General features: G+C 28.2%; 1 protein-coding gene across 1 annotated transcript; it reads left to right on the forward strand.

The window, feature by feature from the left end:
* Nucleotides 1–7,191: 7,191 nt before the first annotated feature.
* On the forward strand, nt 7,192–10,855 carry LOC111286658 (zinc finger protein 7). The gene is made up of 3 exons (XM_022876743.2): nt 7,192–7,275; nt 7,388–7,455; nt 9,822–10,855. Exon 3 carries the CDS (start codon nt 10,263–10,265, stop codon nt 10,752–10,754), a length of 492 nt encoding a protein of 163 aa, XP_022732478.1. The 5' UTR covers nt 7,192–7,275; nt 7,388–7,455; nt 9,822–10,262; the 3' UTR covers nt 10,755–10,855.
* The last annotated feature ends 9,236 nt before the right edge of the window (nt 10,856–20,091 follow it).

Consider the following 20,091-nt stretch of genomic DNA (forward strand, 5'->3'; position numbering starts at 1 on the left):
GGGATTTGGTTTAAATTAGTGGTATTTAGGTCTAATTTTTTGTTTTGGGATTTTTGAATTTGGGTGTTGATTTGGTTAGATTCCAAAATTCCTTTGAATTTATGGAAAACTTTATTTTTTTCTAGGTTAAATTTTTTCTAAGAATTTTTGGGTTTTCTAGGTTTTGTTGAATTTTTTGATTAAATGTTTGAATTTTCAGATGGATTTCATGGTGGCTAGAGGGTTTTCGTGACAGTAAACTTTTGGGTTCATAAGGGTTTACGAAAAAACTTGAAGCTTCTGGTGACTGTTTGAATTTCATGACGCCAGGAACTGGTATTTGGCTGGTTTCTGGAGATGGTTGAAGATTTTGGTTGAATCTTCTAAAGAGAGGTCAAAGCATTTCAAATAGAAAGAAAGGGCAGATGTTGATTTTGAGGTAAAAAAGGCTAAAAGGCTCCTTTTATATCAAGCCAAAACGATATCGTTTTGGAACCCAAAATCCGTGTGAACTCGAATAGGATCCGCATATCACCTATCTACAACCTGCTCGTTTCGTAGGTTTGTCCTTTTCTTTTTTTGTTTATTTTTTGGTTTTATTTTTTATTTTTTGGATTTTTCTATTTAGTTTATATATATTATTTTTATATTTATATTTTAATATTTGTTATGTTTGTTTGATTTAATGTGATGAAAAAAGAGGAAATATAGTTTATCTTTGCATGAATTTATTTTTTGTAGTATTTATTTTAGCATGAGTTTAATATATTTGATTTTTTTAAAATATCTAATTGCAAGTTTTTATACTTATTATGTGATTTATTAAATATATTGCATAATTGCACGATTATATTTTATTGCATGATAATTTTTATTTATTTTAATTTTTTTTCTTTCAAATTTAAAAAAGAGTTTTAAAAAAAATGTTTTTCAATCTTACCAAATTATTGAAGGATTTAAATTTTGAATTAAGTTTTATCAAGCTATTGGAGGACTTTATGAATTTCTTAAAAAATATTTTTTAAAAAAATTCATAGTAATAGATTGGAGGATAATTCTTGATAGAAAATCTTAACAACATATCAAAAGATGTTTTTGAAGATAAATTGTTTTCACAAATAAAAGTTTTTTACAAAAAAATTTAATGAATCTGATAACGAAGCTTCTTCAACATAAGATATTAGTATCTATGAATACTTCTAAGGTAAGAAAATTATCTTAAATTATTACCAAACTATTGGAGTAATTTTAAAATCAATTTTCAATAATTAAATTATTTGATAAAATTACAAAGAGACTTCATGGCTTGGATAATTTAAAATTAATTTGGTACAATCTTTTAGATAAGGGCAGTGAGGGTGCTGTAACATTCTTTACGCATAATCATTCTTCTAAACCTAAAATATAGTTTCCTATACTAGAATATATCATTTTAAGATACTCGAATCAAGTTTGAGACTTCTCTTTAGAATGGGATAGATTCAGTTAGGTCGCCAATCACATTTAAATAAAAAAGATTGATGGTAACTCTTTTAATCCCTGTCTAACGATAGGTCTATGGAACTATACATTATGACACCCATTTTTAAACAATTTTTCTTTTTTCTTTTTTTTCATGTTTTTTCTTTCACTTTTGATTTTGCACTTTTTCATCATTTTTTCAAGAGAATTTAAGTATAAAAGAGTTTTTTCCCTGAGATCATAGAGACCTTCACCTTTTTTTTTTGGTGAATAAACATTTTTTTAAAATTTATTTCCCTGTATAAAGGTTGATCCTTGGTGTATTTCTTTTAAAAAAAAAATCATAATGGGCTTAAAGCCTGAAAAATGGAATTTTAACTATTTATATGAAAGGTAAAAGAAAGATTGCTATTTCCTATTAATTAATTTCACAAATATGAATGATGTTTTCAATTATATCATGAATTATTGTTATGATTGTCTAAATATTCATTATTTGAAATATGAAACTATGAAAAAATATATAAAAGTGATGGAATGAACAAAAAAATGTAATATGAAACTATGAAAAAAATATAAAAGTAATGGAATGAAAGAAAAAATGTAATAACAATGCATCTATTATTTTATTGAAATGATGAAAGATAAATAAAAGACCAACATATCCAAGAACTATTAAATGTTCATAAATATTTAAAAACTTGCATTATTTCCTAAAATTCTTAAAATAGCAGGCAACTTTAACTTTATCCTAAAATCTTTCTTGGAATCATACCTCTGTGTGGTTAGGTAAAGGGTTTTCAATAACATTCGACCTTGCTTCTTGATTGAAATTCACTAAACCAATTTTGACTAAACTTTGCACCTTATATTTCCATGTTGTGCAGTTTTTTATAGTGTCTCGTGATCCTATGATGATAATCACAAGTTGCATTAGCATCATACCACTTATGGTAAGGAGGTTTCAAAGGTTTTGAATATATTAGTACAACCAGATGACTCTTATTGAATTAAAAGAATAACTAAGTTCATGTTATAATAATTGAATCAATGGGAGCTTTTTTGTTTTTCACCAAGTTCTTAAGTTGAGCAACTGGTTGATTTGTAGATGCAAGTACATAAAAACCTATTTGCAATTTTGGTTACACAATTGGTTGATAAGCATAAAGATTTGAAGATAAATTGTTTATGGTTGGGTAGTAAGGTTGATCCATTAGATAAGGATAATATAAGGTGAAGCCTCCATCTTGTTGCCCTTCATGAATTACAACTTATGCATTTTTTCTTTTTCTTTTTTTCTGGTGTAGCCCATATCTTTATAATAGTTGCATCACCACCTTTAAGCTTATCATTCTTGATTGCATTTTTTATTATCTCCCCTAAAATCCCATCGTCAATAAAATTTTTTATGGCATTTCCATTCATCCTTTCATAATATAAAGTTTTTAAAGGTATTGACATACAGAACTCTAAACTTATTTTCAGTGATTGGTTGTTGGACTTGGGTAGTAACATCCCTTCACCTTTAGACATATTCCTTAAAGCTTTCAATATTTTTCTTTTTTATGCTTTGTAAGAACAAAAGGTTTGGAGCCAAATTTATGATATGTTTGTACTGTGTGATGAATGTCCTTACTAGCTTTCTTTAGTAATAGATGCGAGTTCTATCCAATTGGACATTTCACTTTGCAACAGATCCGATGAGGTTATCGTGAAAGAAATGAATGAGCAACATTTTATCATATGTATGTGCAGTCATCTTACGATAGTACATAGTAACATGTTTTATTAGGCATTTAGTGCCAAAATATTTTTTAAATTCAAACACTTTGAATTTAGGTAGAATTACCACATCATGAACTAGGCACAATCTAATAGCATCCATTGAACCATAAAAATTAATCCTTTTAATATCTCGTAGCTTTTTCTTTATAAAATCCATCTTTTATTGAGATTCTAAGTTTTCTTTAGCTTTTGATGCACCTATTTTCAACTTTACTAACTCTTTTGGGTCATTCAAATTAGGACCTTAAATTGAATTAGATATTTTCATATCATAAATAGGAGTAGTGTGTCTTTAAAAGTGAGCTTGAGTAGCTACTAAGGGTATGCTAAGATACAAATAAGGATATCCTCCAATAAATGGCATTTGTAGTGATGCCATTGAGATGCTTGAGCTTGATATAAGCCAAAACTAGGTAGGTAAAATGGATCATCAAAATTTTCATTTAGACAACAACTTTTTCAGGCACTGCTTTCTCTCTGTTTAGATTTCTTAGTAACTTGGTTGTGTATTCTAATTTTTACTTCATCTTCTCTTATGCCTTTTCTATCTTTTAGATGTGTAGAGTTTGCTTTTCTACCATAGTATTAGCTTTATACTGAGTATTGTATTGTATCACTTTAGATATTCAAAATTTGAGTTATCGTTTAACTTTTATTACCATAATTAGGGCACCATATTATGAATTAATATGCATGAAAAAAATATGATGCAACACAATCTAGAAATCTAACTATGATGATGCAAATATATGAACTTATAGTGAAAAAATGTGTTAGTAAATATAATGGATACAAAAATAATGAAAAATATAATTTTACAAATAAAAAGTAAAAAATGTCCCTTCATATGTCCCGTTGTAGGATTTTCTATACAAAGGGAAAGGTAGGGTATTAACTTAAGGTTGGATTTTTAAGATTTATTTACATGTTGGATACAAAAATAATGAAAAATATAATTTTACAAATGAAAAGTAAAAAATGTCCCTTCATATGTCCCGTTGTAGGATTTTCTATACAAAGGGAAAGGTAGGGTATTAACTTAAGGTTGGATTTTTAAGATTTATTTATATGTTGGATTTAAAGGTCTTGACAATCTAAAGGTTTTCAAATACTTCTTCACATAATTGTTCATTATAGACTATTAAGGCACCCTAGTCCTCACCATTATAAACTTAAACGAAAAAGTTTAATTTGAGTAGAGTTTTTCGCTAACTCACATCATGAGGTTATCACCTCATGAGAGTGTAGGTACTCGTTACCTCCTAATAAAGGACAATGCTTGGGTCTAAAGTTTACGCATAAATGTGCATGTGTAGTGTGTGTGAAGAGACACACCAACCTTTTAGCATTTTATTCACAAATCCAAATATTACATGCCCAAAATTAAATGCCATAAAATGAACAAAAATATTAGTAAACATGGAAAACATAAATAACCACATAAATAAATAAACTAAAAACCATCAAAGTAAAGCTTAAGATAACATAGGACTAACAGCTAACTTGATTATTTAATATCCTTAGTAGAGTTGTCAAACTGTCGTAACTTTCAAGTCCAAAACTTGACCTTAGACACAAAAATATGTAGTCACGATCAATCTTTTTTATCTAGGTGTGATTGGCCACCTACGTGAATTTATCCTTTTTAAAGTTATCCTAAGCTTGACTAAGGGCCCCTAAAAAGAATAGATTGAAGTCTACATCAACAGAACTAGATTCGAAAGTCAGTTATGTGTAGAAAAGGTTTTAACACCCCATAACGCCCAAAATTGATAACAAATTAGTCATATATTATTTTATCTAAATCTTAATTACAATGGTCATTATTACTTATTTTTATTAATTTTGATATTTAAATATTAAAAAAAAAAGTCTTTAGGTTTTCATAAAAAAAAAAAAAATTTCTCACCTCAAGAGTAATCAAGATAAACTCACTATTTACTTGAAAAAGTTTTTTCGTCGAATTTATTAAATATCTTATGACAAAGAAACCAATTTATCTTTTTATTTATTTACAAAATAATTTCATACGAAAATACTATAAAAAATCATAGACAAAATCATTAAAACATCATAAAAATAATATCATAAAATATCAAAAAATATCATGCAAAAAAATCACAACGAATATCATGCAATAGTATCATAAAAAAAAATTCATGCAATAAATAATAAAAAATTCATGCAAAAATATCATAATAAAATCATGCAAAAATTATCATAATAAATATCATGCAAAAAGATAAAAATTCAATCAAAGTTTCTTTTTTTTTTCTTTTCTTATTTTTCCTTATTTTTTCAATTAAATCAAAATTAAAATTAAAAGAAGGAATATTAAAAAACAAAAATTAAAACACAGTAATTAAAAAAAATTAAAAATAAACTTAAACATTAGAAATTATAAAAAAACAAAAAATTGAAAACGGAAATTTAAAAAACAATTAGAAAATAGAAATTTAAAAAATGGAAATTAAATATAGAAATAAAAAAACAGATATTAAAAAAATGGAAATTAAAAAACAGAAACTAAAAAACAAGAATTAAAAAACAGTAATTAAAAATAGAAATCAACAAATTAAAATTATAAAAGGAAATTAAAAAAACAAAATAAAAAAACTGAAATTAAAAAACAAGAAATTAAAAAGAGAAATTAAAAAAATACAGGAATTAAAAACCCAGAAATTAAAAAATATTGAAACAAGAACATAAACAATAAAAACAAAAAAATGAAAATGAAAAAGGAAACGAAAAACCTGAAGATCAGATTGTCTCCAAAATCGTTAACTTTGTGTTTGATCTTTAATTGCTATTGCTGTCTCTAGTTACTATTTAATTTTCTTTGTGAATTATTCTCTAATTGTTACATGAATTGTTGATGATCTTTGAGCATAAAGTTGAGTTCTTCATATTGAGATTGAATCCCAATTTATTATGAAAAATCTTTAATATCAATTGAATCTATATATCAAGATTCAATGTTTAACACTTTTGAGTTTTTTTTTTTTTACAAATTTGATTCCCAAAAATTATCAAATAAATTCATCAATTAATTTCAAATACAAGTACAATCTAAAAAAAATTAATTTGTAAAAATTTTCCACATTTTTTTCTTTTTGCTTTTTTCCTTCTTTTACTTTTGACTTTTTGATCAAATAAAATAAAAATAAAAATAAAGAGAATGAAATATAAAATAAAATGAATAACTAAAAAAAACTCTCTGAACCTTTAAATTTGGATTTAAAAATGATTTTTAAAATTTAATAGTAAAATGTAATTCGATATTCAATAATATAAAAATATTTCAAATAAAATAGGGTATTTACGAAAATACACATCCATAGATATTACATATTATACGTTTATATCGCATACAAAGAACATTACCCGAGCTTTTGGTTCAGCAATTCGAAACGCCTCTTCTTCAAATAAAAAGGACAAAAGAGATATAGGGGCTTTCGACCAAAAAATCATAAAAGATTTGGAAGTTTCAATCCAGTACCGGACTAGGGTATAGATAATCTTGCAGCCAAACACAATGGCATGTTTGATAATGGGTCCAAAACCGAAACAGAAAACACCCATAAAGTGCACAAAGTGTGGGGGAAAAAGTTGGTTTCAAACGTGACCCTAATCTTAAAATTCGTGGTAGCTTTGTAACAAACATAACTCATGGCAGCCAAGCGGCACGACTAAAATCTATAAAGTAGCTTGCATGAAAACGAAATTTACAAAAGCTTAGCTTCAACATCAGGCACGCACACACAGCCACTTGAAGAGATGAGGTTTATGATGATATATATCTCTTTGGCACATTGATGGTTTCACTACAACCATATAACATGAAAATAGGGGAAGACATGATAAAGATAACACGTTGACGAGCAAAGAATAATGCTAATCATTATATTGGAATGTTTAGTGTATATATCCTTAATAAAAGGTTGAGAATTTGGATGCCAAATTTCATTTCTCAAATTAAAAAAAAAAAAAAAAGAACAGTGGAAGTCATTGTGCACGTGTAGCCAGAAAAGAGAACCAGGAGTATTCACAGTGAGTTCGTCCCATAACCTTTCAATGTTTGTTAAAACAAAAACATGCCCACCACCATTTCTATCTCAGTTTCTTCTTAGGATCATTTCCCATTTATCTATTTTTCTTGTAGGCAAAAGCAGGGGCACCCGACTATATGACTCTCATCACTGCAATCACCTAAACCTCGCATTTTCCCATGTGAGTCTCTCTCTCTATTTTGCTTGAATTGAGCGAATGCTTTTTTCATTGTTTTCTTCAGATAAATTAATAAAAGAATGTCGATGATATCATACCTCTGTCTTCTTTCTTATCTTGCTGCCAAATTTTGGGTCATCCACTAATTATTGAGTGAATTTAATAATGTAAGAGTATATTGCAATAATTTTATTGTCTTCCAAATAACTAACTCAGGGAAACTTCGAAGAAAAGTCATTAATACACGAAATATTTAGGTATCAAGAGGGGTTGAAGTTCATGATTCTATGTCTTGTGGGTTGTTAAAGTACAAAGGAGAACATGAACTTAGCAGCTGATTATTTCATAATAACAACAATTAAATAATATATAGTAGTATGTTTTTACAAAGGAATTAATGTTCCTAGAGCGCTTGGGAATCTTTATGATTAGACGATCTTGCTGAGAAGAGTATGTAGTCTTCTTGGTATGTGTTGTGTCTGTGATTAATAGACAAAGCTCAGCACAATCATAGCCGACCTGCAGGATTATGATCCCACAATCATGGTCTAATAAATACTATGTTATAATAAATTTATTCTAGGCATTGCTTTTTGGGAACTTATTTTTAAAAGCTTATTACCTGTTTGAAAGAACATACTGGATTTGTTTTGTCTGCTTTTCTACAGTTTTAATTCCCATACCCCATGTGCTTGTCTCAGTTTCAGTTATGTCAAAAATTAAGAGATTAGACTGATGAGAGAAAGAGACAGGGAGAGATGGATTCATAATTCAAATAAGATGTGATGTAAGGTACAAGAGCTTGTACTCAAAAACTTTGAAATGTTGGCATACATGCAGAATAACTGTGGGGGTACCAAACAAAGGTATTGTGGACAGTTACAAACCATCAATCTGCTCCATTCATTCCGCAAAAACTTTTTCCGTTGCCTTTCTGGCTTGGACTCTAAACGATAGATGCCGAGGCTATGATCATGAAAATGAACAACAAAGCTAACTTGATGAAGTTGTTTTATGTCGACTTCACGTTTTTATTGGATTATTTTTAATAAAAAAATTTCATAAATTTTATTTTAAAAAATTTATTTAAGTTTTGTTCAGAGGAATAGAAAAGAGTTAGATGAAATTTTTTAAGTAAAATTGATTATAATATTTTTTATTAAAAATAACTAAATAAAAATTTAAATAAAAAATTAAAAGATTTTGTTATATAATTAAGTATGCAAAATTTAAAAATTTTGAAAAATTTTTTATATATTTTTATATACTTATTTTTACTAAAGTTTTGAAAAAATATTTATGAGTGAATAAATATAGTCAATTTTTAATAATTATTTTTATATATTTCAATATTCTCATTAAATTCTATTAATTTATTGATTTAAAATTTTTATCAACATTTTTTATTTTTAATAAAAGAATTTAACAAATTTTATTTAAAAACTTCCTCTCAATCTTGTTCCTGATAAGAAGAATTTCTTTTGATGTCTTTCATAATTAGTAGAATTTGCCTAGAGACGGATACATCACACTCCCAAAGAGATTAACTGTTTTTCTTTCTTCTTCTTTTTTTTTTTTTTTTTTTTTGCATCAATGTGAATTTCCATCGTTGGTGTCTCACATAATTAATAATTTCTTCCTATATATGAATAAACAAAAGATAGGGATTTCACCAAATTAAGTGGGGGAGTTTTTTCCTTTTTTTTTTTTTTTTTCTCTCCCACTTTCTTAGGCTCAAAAGTGCTGTTACTTGTCTCTTTCTCGTTATTGATGTCATGAAATTTGTTCACATATATCTGAACTTTGAATTTGGACAATTGAGAAAGAAGAGATCGAATTAAAGAATGAGGTAAGCGATGAACTGATCTCATTGCCTAGAAGTTGACTGGATTTTAATGTCCCCTCGGCTGGTCAGACATCTGACCATTAAGACATGTTCTATAGGAACATTAATTGATCAAAGAGTTGTACCAATTAGCACCAATGGGTTCACTGTAGTGAGACTATGTCTAATATTGTATTGTTGTTCAGTGCACCATAGGATAATCTAGCGGCAAATGTCAAAACTGTGTCTGTTTTCATGTTGCATGTTTAGTCTAGTCATGGCAGTTTATCTTGCTTATAATTTAGTACCTATATTGGCAAGTTGATTAGTGCATCATCTGAACCGGATTACCAATTAAAGGAGAGAGAGAGAGAGAGAGAGAGATCGAAACGAGTGAGATTGGAAAAATGATTAGATCGCCAAATTTTACAGATTCACGAGTTTTTCAATATAAGTGAAATTTTAAAAATGGATGATTATAATTAAAATTAACTGCTTTGAATTCTTTTTTTATTCTAATTTTTATTTGTTTGTGAATATACAGGGGAAATGCTCTGAAAATTTTTTCCGTGGACCACAAAGGATTAGAATGCTGCCACTAATGGAGGAGACAACCCTACGATTCCCCACTGATATTTGCACATAACTATTTTTCTCTCTCTCTCTGTCCGTAGGCCTTCTTTTTTTTTTTACTCTTATTACTATTTGTAGTTGCAGGAACAGTGAACCTTTGCACCTCATATAATGTTAGGCATACTCTTTCAAACTGCTTTACATCTATCCCCTACCTTCACTTTTACCTTCCATAGACTACTTTGATTTGCCTATAACCTTCTCCTTTCTCTAGCTTCTCTTTGAGCTATTAGCCTTCTCGATCTCCCTCCTCCTACCATTGAATCATCATTTTCATTCTTTTTCGATCGCATTAAGCTCATCTCCTTGCCTTTATTATAGCTTGAGAACTTCCAGTTTTCTCTCTCATATAATGGATTATCAGCCTAATACTTCTCTTCGTCTAAGCCAACCCAACAATCAACTTAACCTAGAGCTTGCCCTTGAATCATCTTCTTCCTCATCGCCTCACAGTCCGGCTGAACCTCGAATTTTCTCCTGTAACTATTGCAGAAGAAAGTTCTATAGTTCACAAGCACTTGGAGGCCACCAAAACGCCCACAAACTAGAACGAACTCTTGCCAAGAAAAGCAGAGAGCTAAGCTCAGCTGTCCGCACACATGGGGGATCGTATTCCCACTCAGGATCCAGTATCAGTGGTTCGAGCCCTGCTCAACGTATGCAGTCACCAATCGCCCCGTTTGAACAACAAGGTCGAGCTGGTAGGTTTGCTGGAGAAATGAGCTATGCAAGGAGAGACATGAACTATGGTTCTAGAGAAGGGATTGGTTCTTGGTCCAAGGGATACAGGCCTGAAAATGTTCAGGAGGAGTTTAGTCAGCTTGACTTATCTTTAAGGCTGTGAAATTGCACTCCGATTTTAAATTGTATTATTTTCATTTTATATTTTGTGATACGATTTATATGTTTGAAATGACAAAATATTCAGGCTGATTTAATTTTGCCTTTGAGATATTTATATATGAACCTTGCTTGTTTTTTGTGAATGACATTTCATTATGGTAGACAAAGTTGGAGCAGTGAAGAACAGGAAACTGATTTGTTCAGGAGTAAGGGAGCCATTTCAAGATGGAGACGCAGATAAATGCCTTGAAACGCGTAAAAGAAGCTTAGTGTTCATTCCATGGGGACAACATATACGATCTTCATTTACCTATTGTAATGTCAACATTGATGGGTTTTCAAAGGTGATGCATCTCACGTTAAGGTAAAAAAGTTTGATAATTGGCGAATAGATTAATTTTTATATTAATTTTATTTATATTTCAAATAATTAATATATGATAAATGGTTATAATTATTTGAATATAAATAAATAATTATTCATAAAATCATAATTATACAAATGATCATAGTCATTTGAATAAAAATTTATATTTGTTTATTCATTATAAATAAAATTTTTCATATAATTATTTTTCTTATTTCTACTTGGAGAGTTTTGCGATTTTGTTATATTATAAAAGCATAATTGCTTTTAAAAATATGTTTTTCACGTTTCAAAATCAAAAATTTGTTTTACCATTTCTATTATTTATTTATTTTTTTAACAATTTAAAGGTAATTATATGAAATTCATATTTCATTGAGGAAGATATAAGGAAAATATTGGCAAATTTGACAAATTTGACTTTTGAAACATGCATGGAAAGCTTCAATTACCAAATGGTTTCTTGGTGAAATAAATAATAAACATAAGATAAGTTTCTTGTTACTATCTTTTTAGTTTTTGTATTCTACTAAATGAATTGATGACTAATAATAATTCATAAAAAGCTTTGACTCTTATTGAATTTTGCTTTTATATTGACTAAATATTTTTTAAATTTTTTTATTCTCAATTAAATTATTTAATTTATGACTCATGAATTTATAATAAGTCTTATGTGGATTTTCTTGATCATGGCATTGAATGGTTTTAAGTCTAAAATGGAAAAGGAGTACATGCTAACTTTTGTTATGAAACTTTTATAACCTTGTTATATTTTGGTAAGACCATAGCTATTAAATCAAAATAATAAAATTTTCAAGAATTATTTTAATGCAAAAAAGAGAATCTGTATTTATAAATTTTTTCGAAAAAAAAAGCAAGTACATGTATTCTTATCATAAAATCATATTTTATGGTCATATTCCATAATTGCATTTTGTTAACAAGAGAATAATGCTTGATTCTTATTATCTAATTTTTATAATAGTGTTTCGACAATTGTTTTTTTTATTTTGTTTATGTTATACAAAAAAATAAAACATATTATTTAAGATAACTTCAAATCAATTTGAGAAGTTAAATGATTCTTTATAACTAGGAAAATAATTTTGAAGGTGATTATATTTGACATCATATTTATTGATGTATACTCTCATATTAAGTTAAAATATTAAAGTTTTTGAAACTTTTATGAAACAAAAATATTTAGCTATAGAATATTTGCTAGTTATCTTTTACTAAAGATGGATATGGAGGCCTCCTATTATAAAAAAAAAAAAAAAAAAAAAAAACCACAACATAGTGAAAAGATAAATGAAATAGCAAATTGATTAAATATATATCTTGACAATTAAATGGGACTTTTTTTAATAAAAAAATGTATATTTGCACATGGTGGGGTGATGGTTTCTTATAAATTTTAAATAAAACAAATAAAAATTACCACCATAGTATTATAAAATTTGAGTATAATTTTGCTATGTATAAATTATATAAGACAATAAGTTTAGTACAACTTTTAACGAAAAATCATTAAAAAAGTCCTTAAATATCTTAAAAGGACTAAAATGGTTTGGTCTATCCATTCAGTTTATCCAATTGTACTATACGAATAACTGTATTAAAAATCGATAAAAGTGCAGAAATAGAATGGTTAAAATTTTTTTATTAATGAATATAGAGTTGTGGCTACAACCAATACCAACTATTTCCTAAAATAACAAGAATGAGACAATAATGTCTAAAGCATATAAATAAATGAAAAATGAAAAAATTTAGACATGTTAGCCTATAAAATGATTATATTAGAGATTCAATCTCAAGTGAGATAAATTACCATTAAAAAAATTCAATTTCAAGATATTTGGTTAATAATACTACAAGCAGAATAAATTTAAACTCTTAATATTGGACACCAATAGTGAGAATCCAACTTTGAATTAGTAACCTTTAATTACAAAGTTTAATAGGTAGAAACAAGTTACTTTTATATGTCTGTTAAGCACTAGTAAAATTCGTTTAAATTTTAGAAACTAGTTTGATCCATTGCGTGGGGAGGATGAGTTTTTATACTCTTAATAGAGTTTATTATTTAAATGTCTAAAGCAATAGAGATATAATGAAAACTCTATCTATATAAACATTAAGTGGTGCTACTTTAACAAGAAGAATTGGGGTCTCTCTTGTAAATGTTTATGAATAGGATAATAGTGCTAAAGCGGTTATAAATCTTTGACAGAATATTAAGTATTATATATGTTATATCTTTAATTTTAACACAAGGTGTAGACACCCTATTTTATCTAGGAGAATTTTGCCAGGATCAAAAATAGGCCTTCGACCATTAATTGGGCCTGATTAAGAGTCTTTGGCCCAATAGGAAAATTTTTTTAATAATTTTAATTTGATTTGATTTAAAATTTTTGGTTTAATTTTACTTGTTTTAAGAAGAAAAAAAAAAGGTCAAAAGTCCATTGAAAAGTTAAAAGTCCCAAAAAAAAAGGAAAGAAATAAAAAAAATAAAAAAATGACAATTTTTGTTTCAACTTAGATTCGATTCTAAATTGAATGACTTGATTCATGCAAGACCAAATTGTGTAAAAAGGGAAACTCAGAAAATCAAATCAAACCCAATTCACCAAAAAAATCAAATCATAGATTATAAGAATCACATAAAATCAAATCATTAACTGATTGAATTTTTCCAAATTGAAAGGGATTGAATCCCTAAAAAGAATTGGACATAGACACAAACAAAAAGGGGGACAGATGAGGCTTTTGTGGGTTTGGATTTTCTCTTGGGATTTTGGTTTTGGTTTTGTTGAAATTGCTTGTGAATTTATGCAAATTTTCAATTTCTAGATTGGAGGTAGGAATTTTCTAGGTTAAGAGAGGTTCATTAGGCTATTTGGAAAATAGTTTAGGTTTTTTATTAGGGTTTATGGATTTCATTTAAATTTCTAAAAGTTCAAATTTTGGGCATGAAAAGTTTCAAGGTATTTAGTTTGATTCTGGGTTTTTAGATTTGATTCTAGGATTTTATATTTAGAGGGAAGTTTTGGGTTTTTTAGATTTTTCTTTTGGATTTTTTATAAATTTTTTGATGGAATTTTGAATTTCTTGCTGGAGTACACGGTGGTCAGAGGAAAAAGCGATGGCCGAAATCTAGATTTATAGGTTGTTCTATATTTTTTTTTCTAATTTTTTAGCAGCCAGTTGAATTTCCCTGTGCCGAAATTTGGATTTGGTGATCGATTTTTGGAAAAGGTTGGATTTCTAGTTGGATTTTTAGAAAGAAGGGAAAAAAAATAAATTTAGAGAGAGAGAGAGAGAGGAAAATTGAAGTCCGAAGAAAAAAGAATGAAAAGTGCCTTTTATGTCAAGGCAAAACGACGCCGTTTTGGAGGGGGCTTGACCCATGTGACTTGTTGACTCGCGTACTGACCCGCAACGTAAGTTCCCATTTTTTTATTATTTTCTACGTTTTTTTTTACTTTTAGTTTCTTATTTTATTTTTATGTTTTGTTTTTTATTATTATTATATTTATATTTTAATATATATTTAATTGTATTTTATTTAATTACATGATTATTTTATATATCTATTTTATATGATCTATTAAATATATTTTGCATAATTGCATGATTATATTTAATTGCGTGATAATTAATTGCATTGTTATTTTATTATTATTATGTGATATTTTATATAATTATTTCATGGTATTATTTGCATGATGATTTTCATTTATTTTAATTATTTTTTTTCAAATTTAAAAAAGAGTTTAAAAAATGTTTTTCAATCTTACTAAACTATTAGAGGATTTAAATCTTAAATTAATTTTTACCAAACTATTGGAGGACTTAATGAATTTCTTGAAAATATATATTTTAAAATCCAGGCAACATATTAGAAGATAATTCTTGACGAAAAATCTTACCAACATATTGAAAGATATTTTTGAAAATAAATTGTTTTCACAAACAAATAAATTTTCAATCCTACCAACAGATTGAAGGATAATTCTTGACGAAAAATCTTACCAATATATTGGAAAATATTTCTAAGAATAAATTGTTTTTACAAGTAAAAGTTTTTTACAACAAAAAAATTAAATGAATTTGAAGACAAAGCCTCTTTAGAGTGGGATACTAGTCTCCATGAATACTCTTGAGATGAGAAAATTATGTAAAATTCCTACCAAACTATTGGAGTAATTTTAAGATCAATTTTCAATAATTAAATTATTTAGTAAAATTATAAAAAGACTTTATGGCTTGAACTGGTACCACATTTTGGGTGGGCAATATGAGAGTGCTATAAACTTTCTCATATATAATCACACTCTCGAACCTAAATCTAGTTTCATAAACTAGAATCTACTATTTAATGAGACCTAAGTTAACCTTAGAACTCTTCTTTAAATGGGATAGATTCAATCAGGTGACCAATCATAACTAGACAAAAAAGATTGGTAGTGACGCTTACTTTTTTATCTACCAATAGGTCTATGGATCTATATGTTACAATAGTTTGATGACTCCATCTAGAATATCAAGAATCAAGCCAATAAAGGATTTCTTGTTATCTAAGCCTAACCTAATAAGTTTAAAATTTTTTTTCCTTGTTTGTATTTTATTTATTTATTTATTTATTCATTTTATATTTTTTTCATTCATTTGCACATGTATAACATGAGCTCTACACTTAAGTTCTGCCCTTTATAAGGGAGTAAAATACTTATGCCTTCGTGAGATTTTATGTCTCTGTATAGGCTAGTGAAACATTCCCACTCAAACTGAATCATTTCCATTTGTAGCCTATAATAGGTAAAAATTTATGTGCCTTACTAGTTTATAACGAACAATGATGCAAGGAATAATTTAAGAACCCTTAGACTGTCAAAACTTTAAACCTAGCATGTACATAAACCCTAAGGGTCCTAACCTAAGTTAGAGCCATACTTTCCTTTATGTTAGAAAACCCTAAATAGGACATATAATGAGATATTTATTCTACTTGTAAATTTTATGTATAATTTTTGTATATATTATTCGCATACTAATATTTTATGTTGCTTTTTGTATTTATTGTTCTTTGTATATATTATCTGTATACTAACCCTTTTTTTTTACCATGCATGTATCCACATCATTAGATTTATCATAAAGACTAATTGCTATAAAATAATTTTAACAAGAAAAATCTTAGTCACATCTATGAAAAGCCTAGCAAAGTCCTTTACTAGTTTAAAAATGGAGTCCAAAAAGTTGAAGCTTGCAAATAAAAGGCTAAAAAAAGAAGTTCAAGCACTTAAACAAGAAAAGGATGAATGGAAAAGTTTGTTTACTGACCTTAATAGTACGTGGCATCCATTAATAGAAAACTGGTCTAACTTTTGAAAAAAAATAAATAGTTGCAAGCAAAGCTACAAAAAAATGATAAGGCACTCTCTAAGGCACAAAAGCATATCCAAATACTAAATAGAGTTGTGGTTGAAATTGAAACACAAATTGGGGATGTGAATGAAGAATGTGAACAAATAAAAAAGGCATATATGAGAAAGCATGACCAGTTGGAGTCCCTGCTTGACCAAGTCACTATAGTTGCTTAGAAAGCCAAGGACATGGTAGAAAAGATTGAAAAATAGAAGACAAAAGTGCCACTAGTGGGAGTGTATATGGCCAAGGCTAGATTTTTTTAATGAAGTGCAATGCTAGTATCGACAAATTGGAGATTTCTTTCTTCAACAAATTCTAGACTTTTCATAGATGTAATATTGGATTTGGTTAGAACTAATTTTTAATTCAACAAAGATTTTCTTTGTTTACCATTACTATGTGCTAAATTCTCCTTATTGCCTTCATGCATTCTTTGCATTCATTCTTATGCATAATCCGATGGTCCTATAAACATCACTCTAAACTTGCACCCTAATTATGAAAAATTGATGTTTAAGGATAGATCACCCTACTCACCATTAGTATAATGTTTGAGCTCAAGCTAGAAGAATGGAACTAGATAATGCGAGCCGTGTTGAGAAATTTAAAAAACCTTAGGAAAAAATCAATAAAGAACTTAGTAAAATCCTTGAAGTTTTGGGTAAGCTGAATAAGAGAAAGACGGTAGAGGAAGACATTTCATATAAAGTTATTGATCATTTATATCCTTTCGGTTATGGCCCATATCATGCCTAATCTACTCAAAGCTACCCACCACAACAATCCATATTTCCTATAAGTTTAGGAATGCCATATACACCCAACCAAAGGAATATCCAAAGTTACATCAACCTTGCCTTTATTAAAAAGGTAATTAAACCGATCCAAATTTCCAATTTGGATGACCTAAAAGAAAAACTAAAATTAAAGGTGGTTGAGTCTTTGGAGGACTTGAAATCTAATTATAAGATGAACATGCTAGATGAGAGACTACAAGCCATTGAGTGTATAGACTTTTATGGCTCCATAGATGCAGCTAGCCTTTGCTTGGTCCTAGATATTGTAATCCCACTAAAGCTTAAAGTTTTTTAGTTTGAAAAGTATAGTGGTACTAAGTGTTCGATTATACATGTCATTATGTATTGTTAGAAAATGGCTGCCTATAACAGTAATGAAAAGCTATTGATGCATATGTTTCAAGACAACCTTACTGGCTCAACTGCAAGGTGGTATGTTCAACTAGATCAAACCCACATCCACACTTGAAATGAGTTTTTTCGAGCATTTATTAATTATTATCACTATATCATTGACTTGGCCTCTGATCACTTTTTTTTTACAAAACATGAAGAAAAAAGAAACATAATCTTTCAAAGAATATGCCCATTAGTGAAGGGATATGGTTGCTCAGGTTCAACCATCTTTGACTAAGAAAAAAACTATAGTACTATTCGTTAACATCTGAAAAGCACTTTATTATGAGAAGATAATAGTGAACATAACAAAAAATTTTGTTGACATGGTAATCTCAAGGGAAATTATTGAAAATGTCATCAAGAGTGATAAGTTTGTGGAAAGAGAAGCTAGCAATACCAAGAAATGTGGGATGCCTAAAAAATTAAAAGTTGAAACCCAAGCTGTTAGTTTTTGTAGGGGCAACAATTTAGATGTTATGCTCTATATCCACCACCTATTCATCTTGCTTACTACCCTGCAATCAATAATATTGCATAAGTTTTTTACCAGCCTCATTACCCAACCACAAATAACATCTACCTAATCCCTTATCAACCAATTTTTAAACACTTACATATGGCCCTAATCTTGTCATTACACTAGTTTTAAGGATTAACAATCAAGCGAGTGGTTTGGAAAGATCCAGGGGCAACAAAAAAAGAGCTCAAATTGATCATATCCCCATAACCTATACTAAGTTATTTTTAAAATTGATCAAGAATGACATGATATCTCTAGTTCTTTTAGAATCATTAAAGCTATCTTATTCTAAATGGTACAATGTTAATGCCACATATGATTACCATAATGGGAATATGGGTCACTTTATAAAAACTTGCCTTACTTTCAAGCATAAGGTGTAAAGTTTGATCCTAACAGTTCATGAGCTTTAGCAAATTAAATGAGCTAAATGTATAAAAAGGCCTTTTGCCTGATCACCCAAAGGCATAATTTTGAGAAGGATATAAAAGGCTAATTGAAACTACTTGTCATTTTAGGAATTCTTTGGAATAATGGATTTTTGTATCTTCTAGGATTTCATTTTATTTTTCGTCATTTTAATAAAAGTGACAGATATGATGCATTTTCAAGACATTTACTCTTTTTTGTGAATTACAATCATATGCTTTTAGCTTTTCACTTTTTTTCACATATCCATTCCCAAATCCCAAATAATAAATGTTCAGACAGTCATGACAACAATTCATGATTTGATTTTGAAAATATCATTCCTATTGATAAATTGAGATTGTTGATTTATTAGGAATGCTGAACAAAAGAAGATAATTTTTCAAAGAATTTTGCTTACTTAAAGATAAAATTGATGTAGATCTTGATCTTTTTTTTTTTTGTTAATGAATGTTTTTCATTGAGAGTATTTATGTTTGAAATGAAAAATGGCCATCTTTATTCTACCCTTCATATAATGAGTAAATTTATCTTTTACTACCCCATCAGAGCTTGTTGAATATTTTTTTTCAAAGAACCCTAACCAAGGATCACCTCTACACTGGGGACAAAGTTTGAAAAGCTTAGAAAAGTAAAGATTCTTAGTGATTTTAAGGGCAAAGCCCTTTTGTGCCCAAAATTTTTGCTTGAAAAATGATAAAAAATACAAAAGAAAAAAAAAGAAGAAATTGATGGGACAAAATATCAAAGTGCTTTATATAGAAAAAATAATCTTTGGTTTGATTGCCCTTCAAATATAGTTTGAGCCTATTTTATCTATTTCTTTCATAACCCTTAACTCTAGCTTACATTACATCCCTTAAAAATCCATTTTAATTGAATGAAAATTCTTGAATTGAAGAATCGTGAATTGAATTAAGGCAGGTTTGCAATTGGATTGTTCGAGATTTTGGCATCATTGATAGATCAAGAGGGAAGGAAACAAAAATTGAAGGGAAGATGTGCAAAAAAAATAAAAAAATAAAACAAAAAAAAGAAAAAGATAAATTTAAACTGAAAACTTGAAAAGACAGTTTAAGTAAAAATAAAGACTTGAAAAAATAACTTCATTTGAGGATCCCATGGATATGGAAACGTTTGGTTCAAAGATCGAGAATATCAATGAAATGTGTTTTTTGAGAAAAAATAATGAGTTTGAGTTCAAAATTTTCTGATCAGTCATTATTCTAGATGTTGATATCCCATTTAAACAATCACAGTATTTTGCTCATCTTTGATTAGTATTGATCAAACTTTTTTTCGATACCTAATTTTCTTATTCTTTACCAGTTGCGCATTCCCAAATGAATTGATATTTGAATAATGATAAATAAGTGGATGACAA

Source organism: Durio zibethinus, chromosome 6 (assembly GCF_047325235.1).
Source record: "Durio zibethinus cultivar Kanyao isolate XHJ-2024 chromosome 6, ASM4732523v1, whole genome shotgun sequence".
NCBI classification, from domain to species: Eukaryota; Viridiplantae; Streptophyta; class Magnoliopsida; order Malvales; family Malvaceae; genus Durio; species Durio zibethinus.

What these genes read in the sequence shown, in the direction of transcription:
- LOC111286658 (XM_022876743.2), top strand. Translation starts at nt 10,263, where the DNA reads ATGGATTATCAGCCTAATACTTCTCTTCGTCTAAGCCAACCCAACAAT.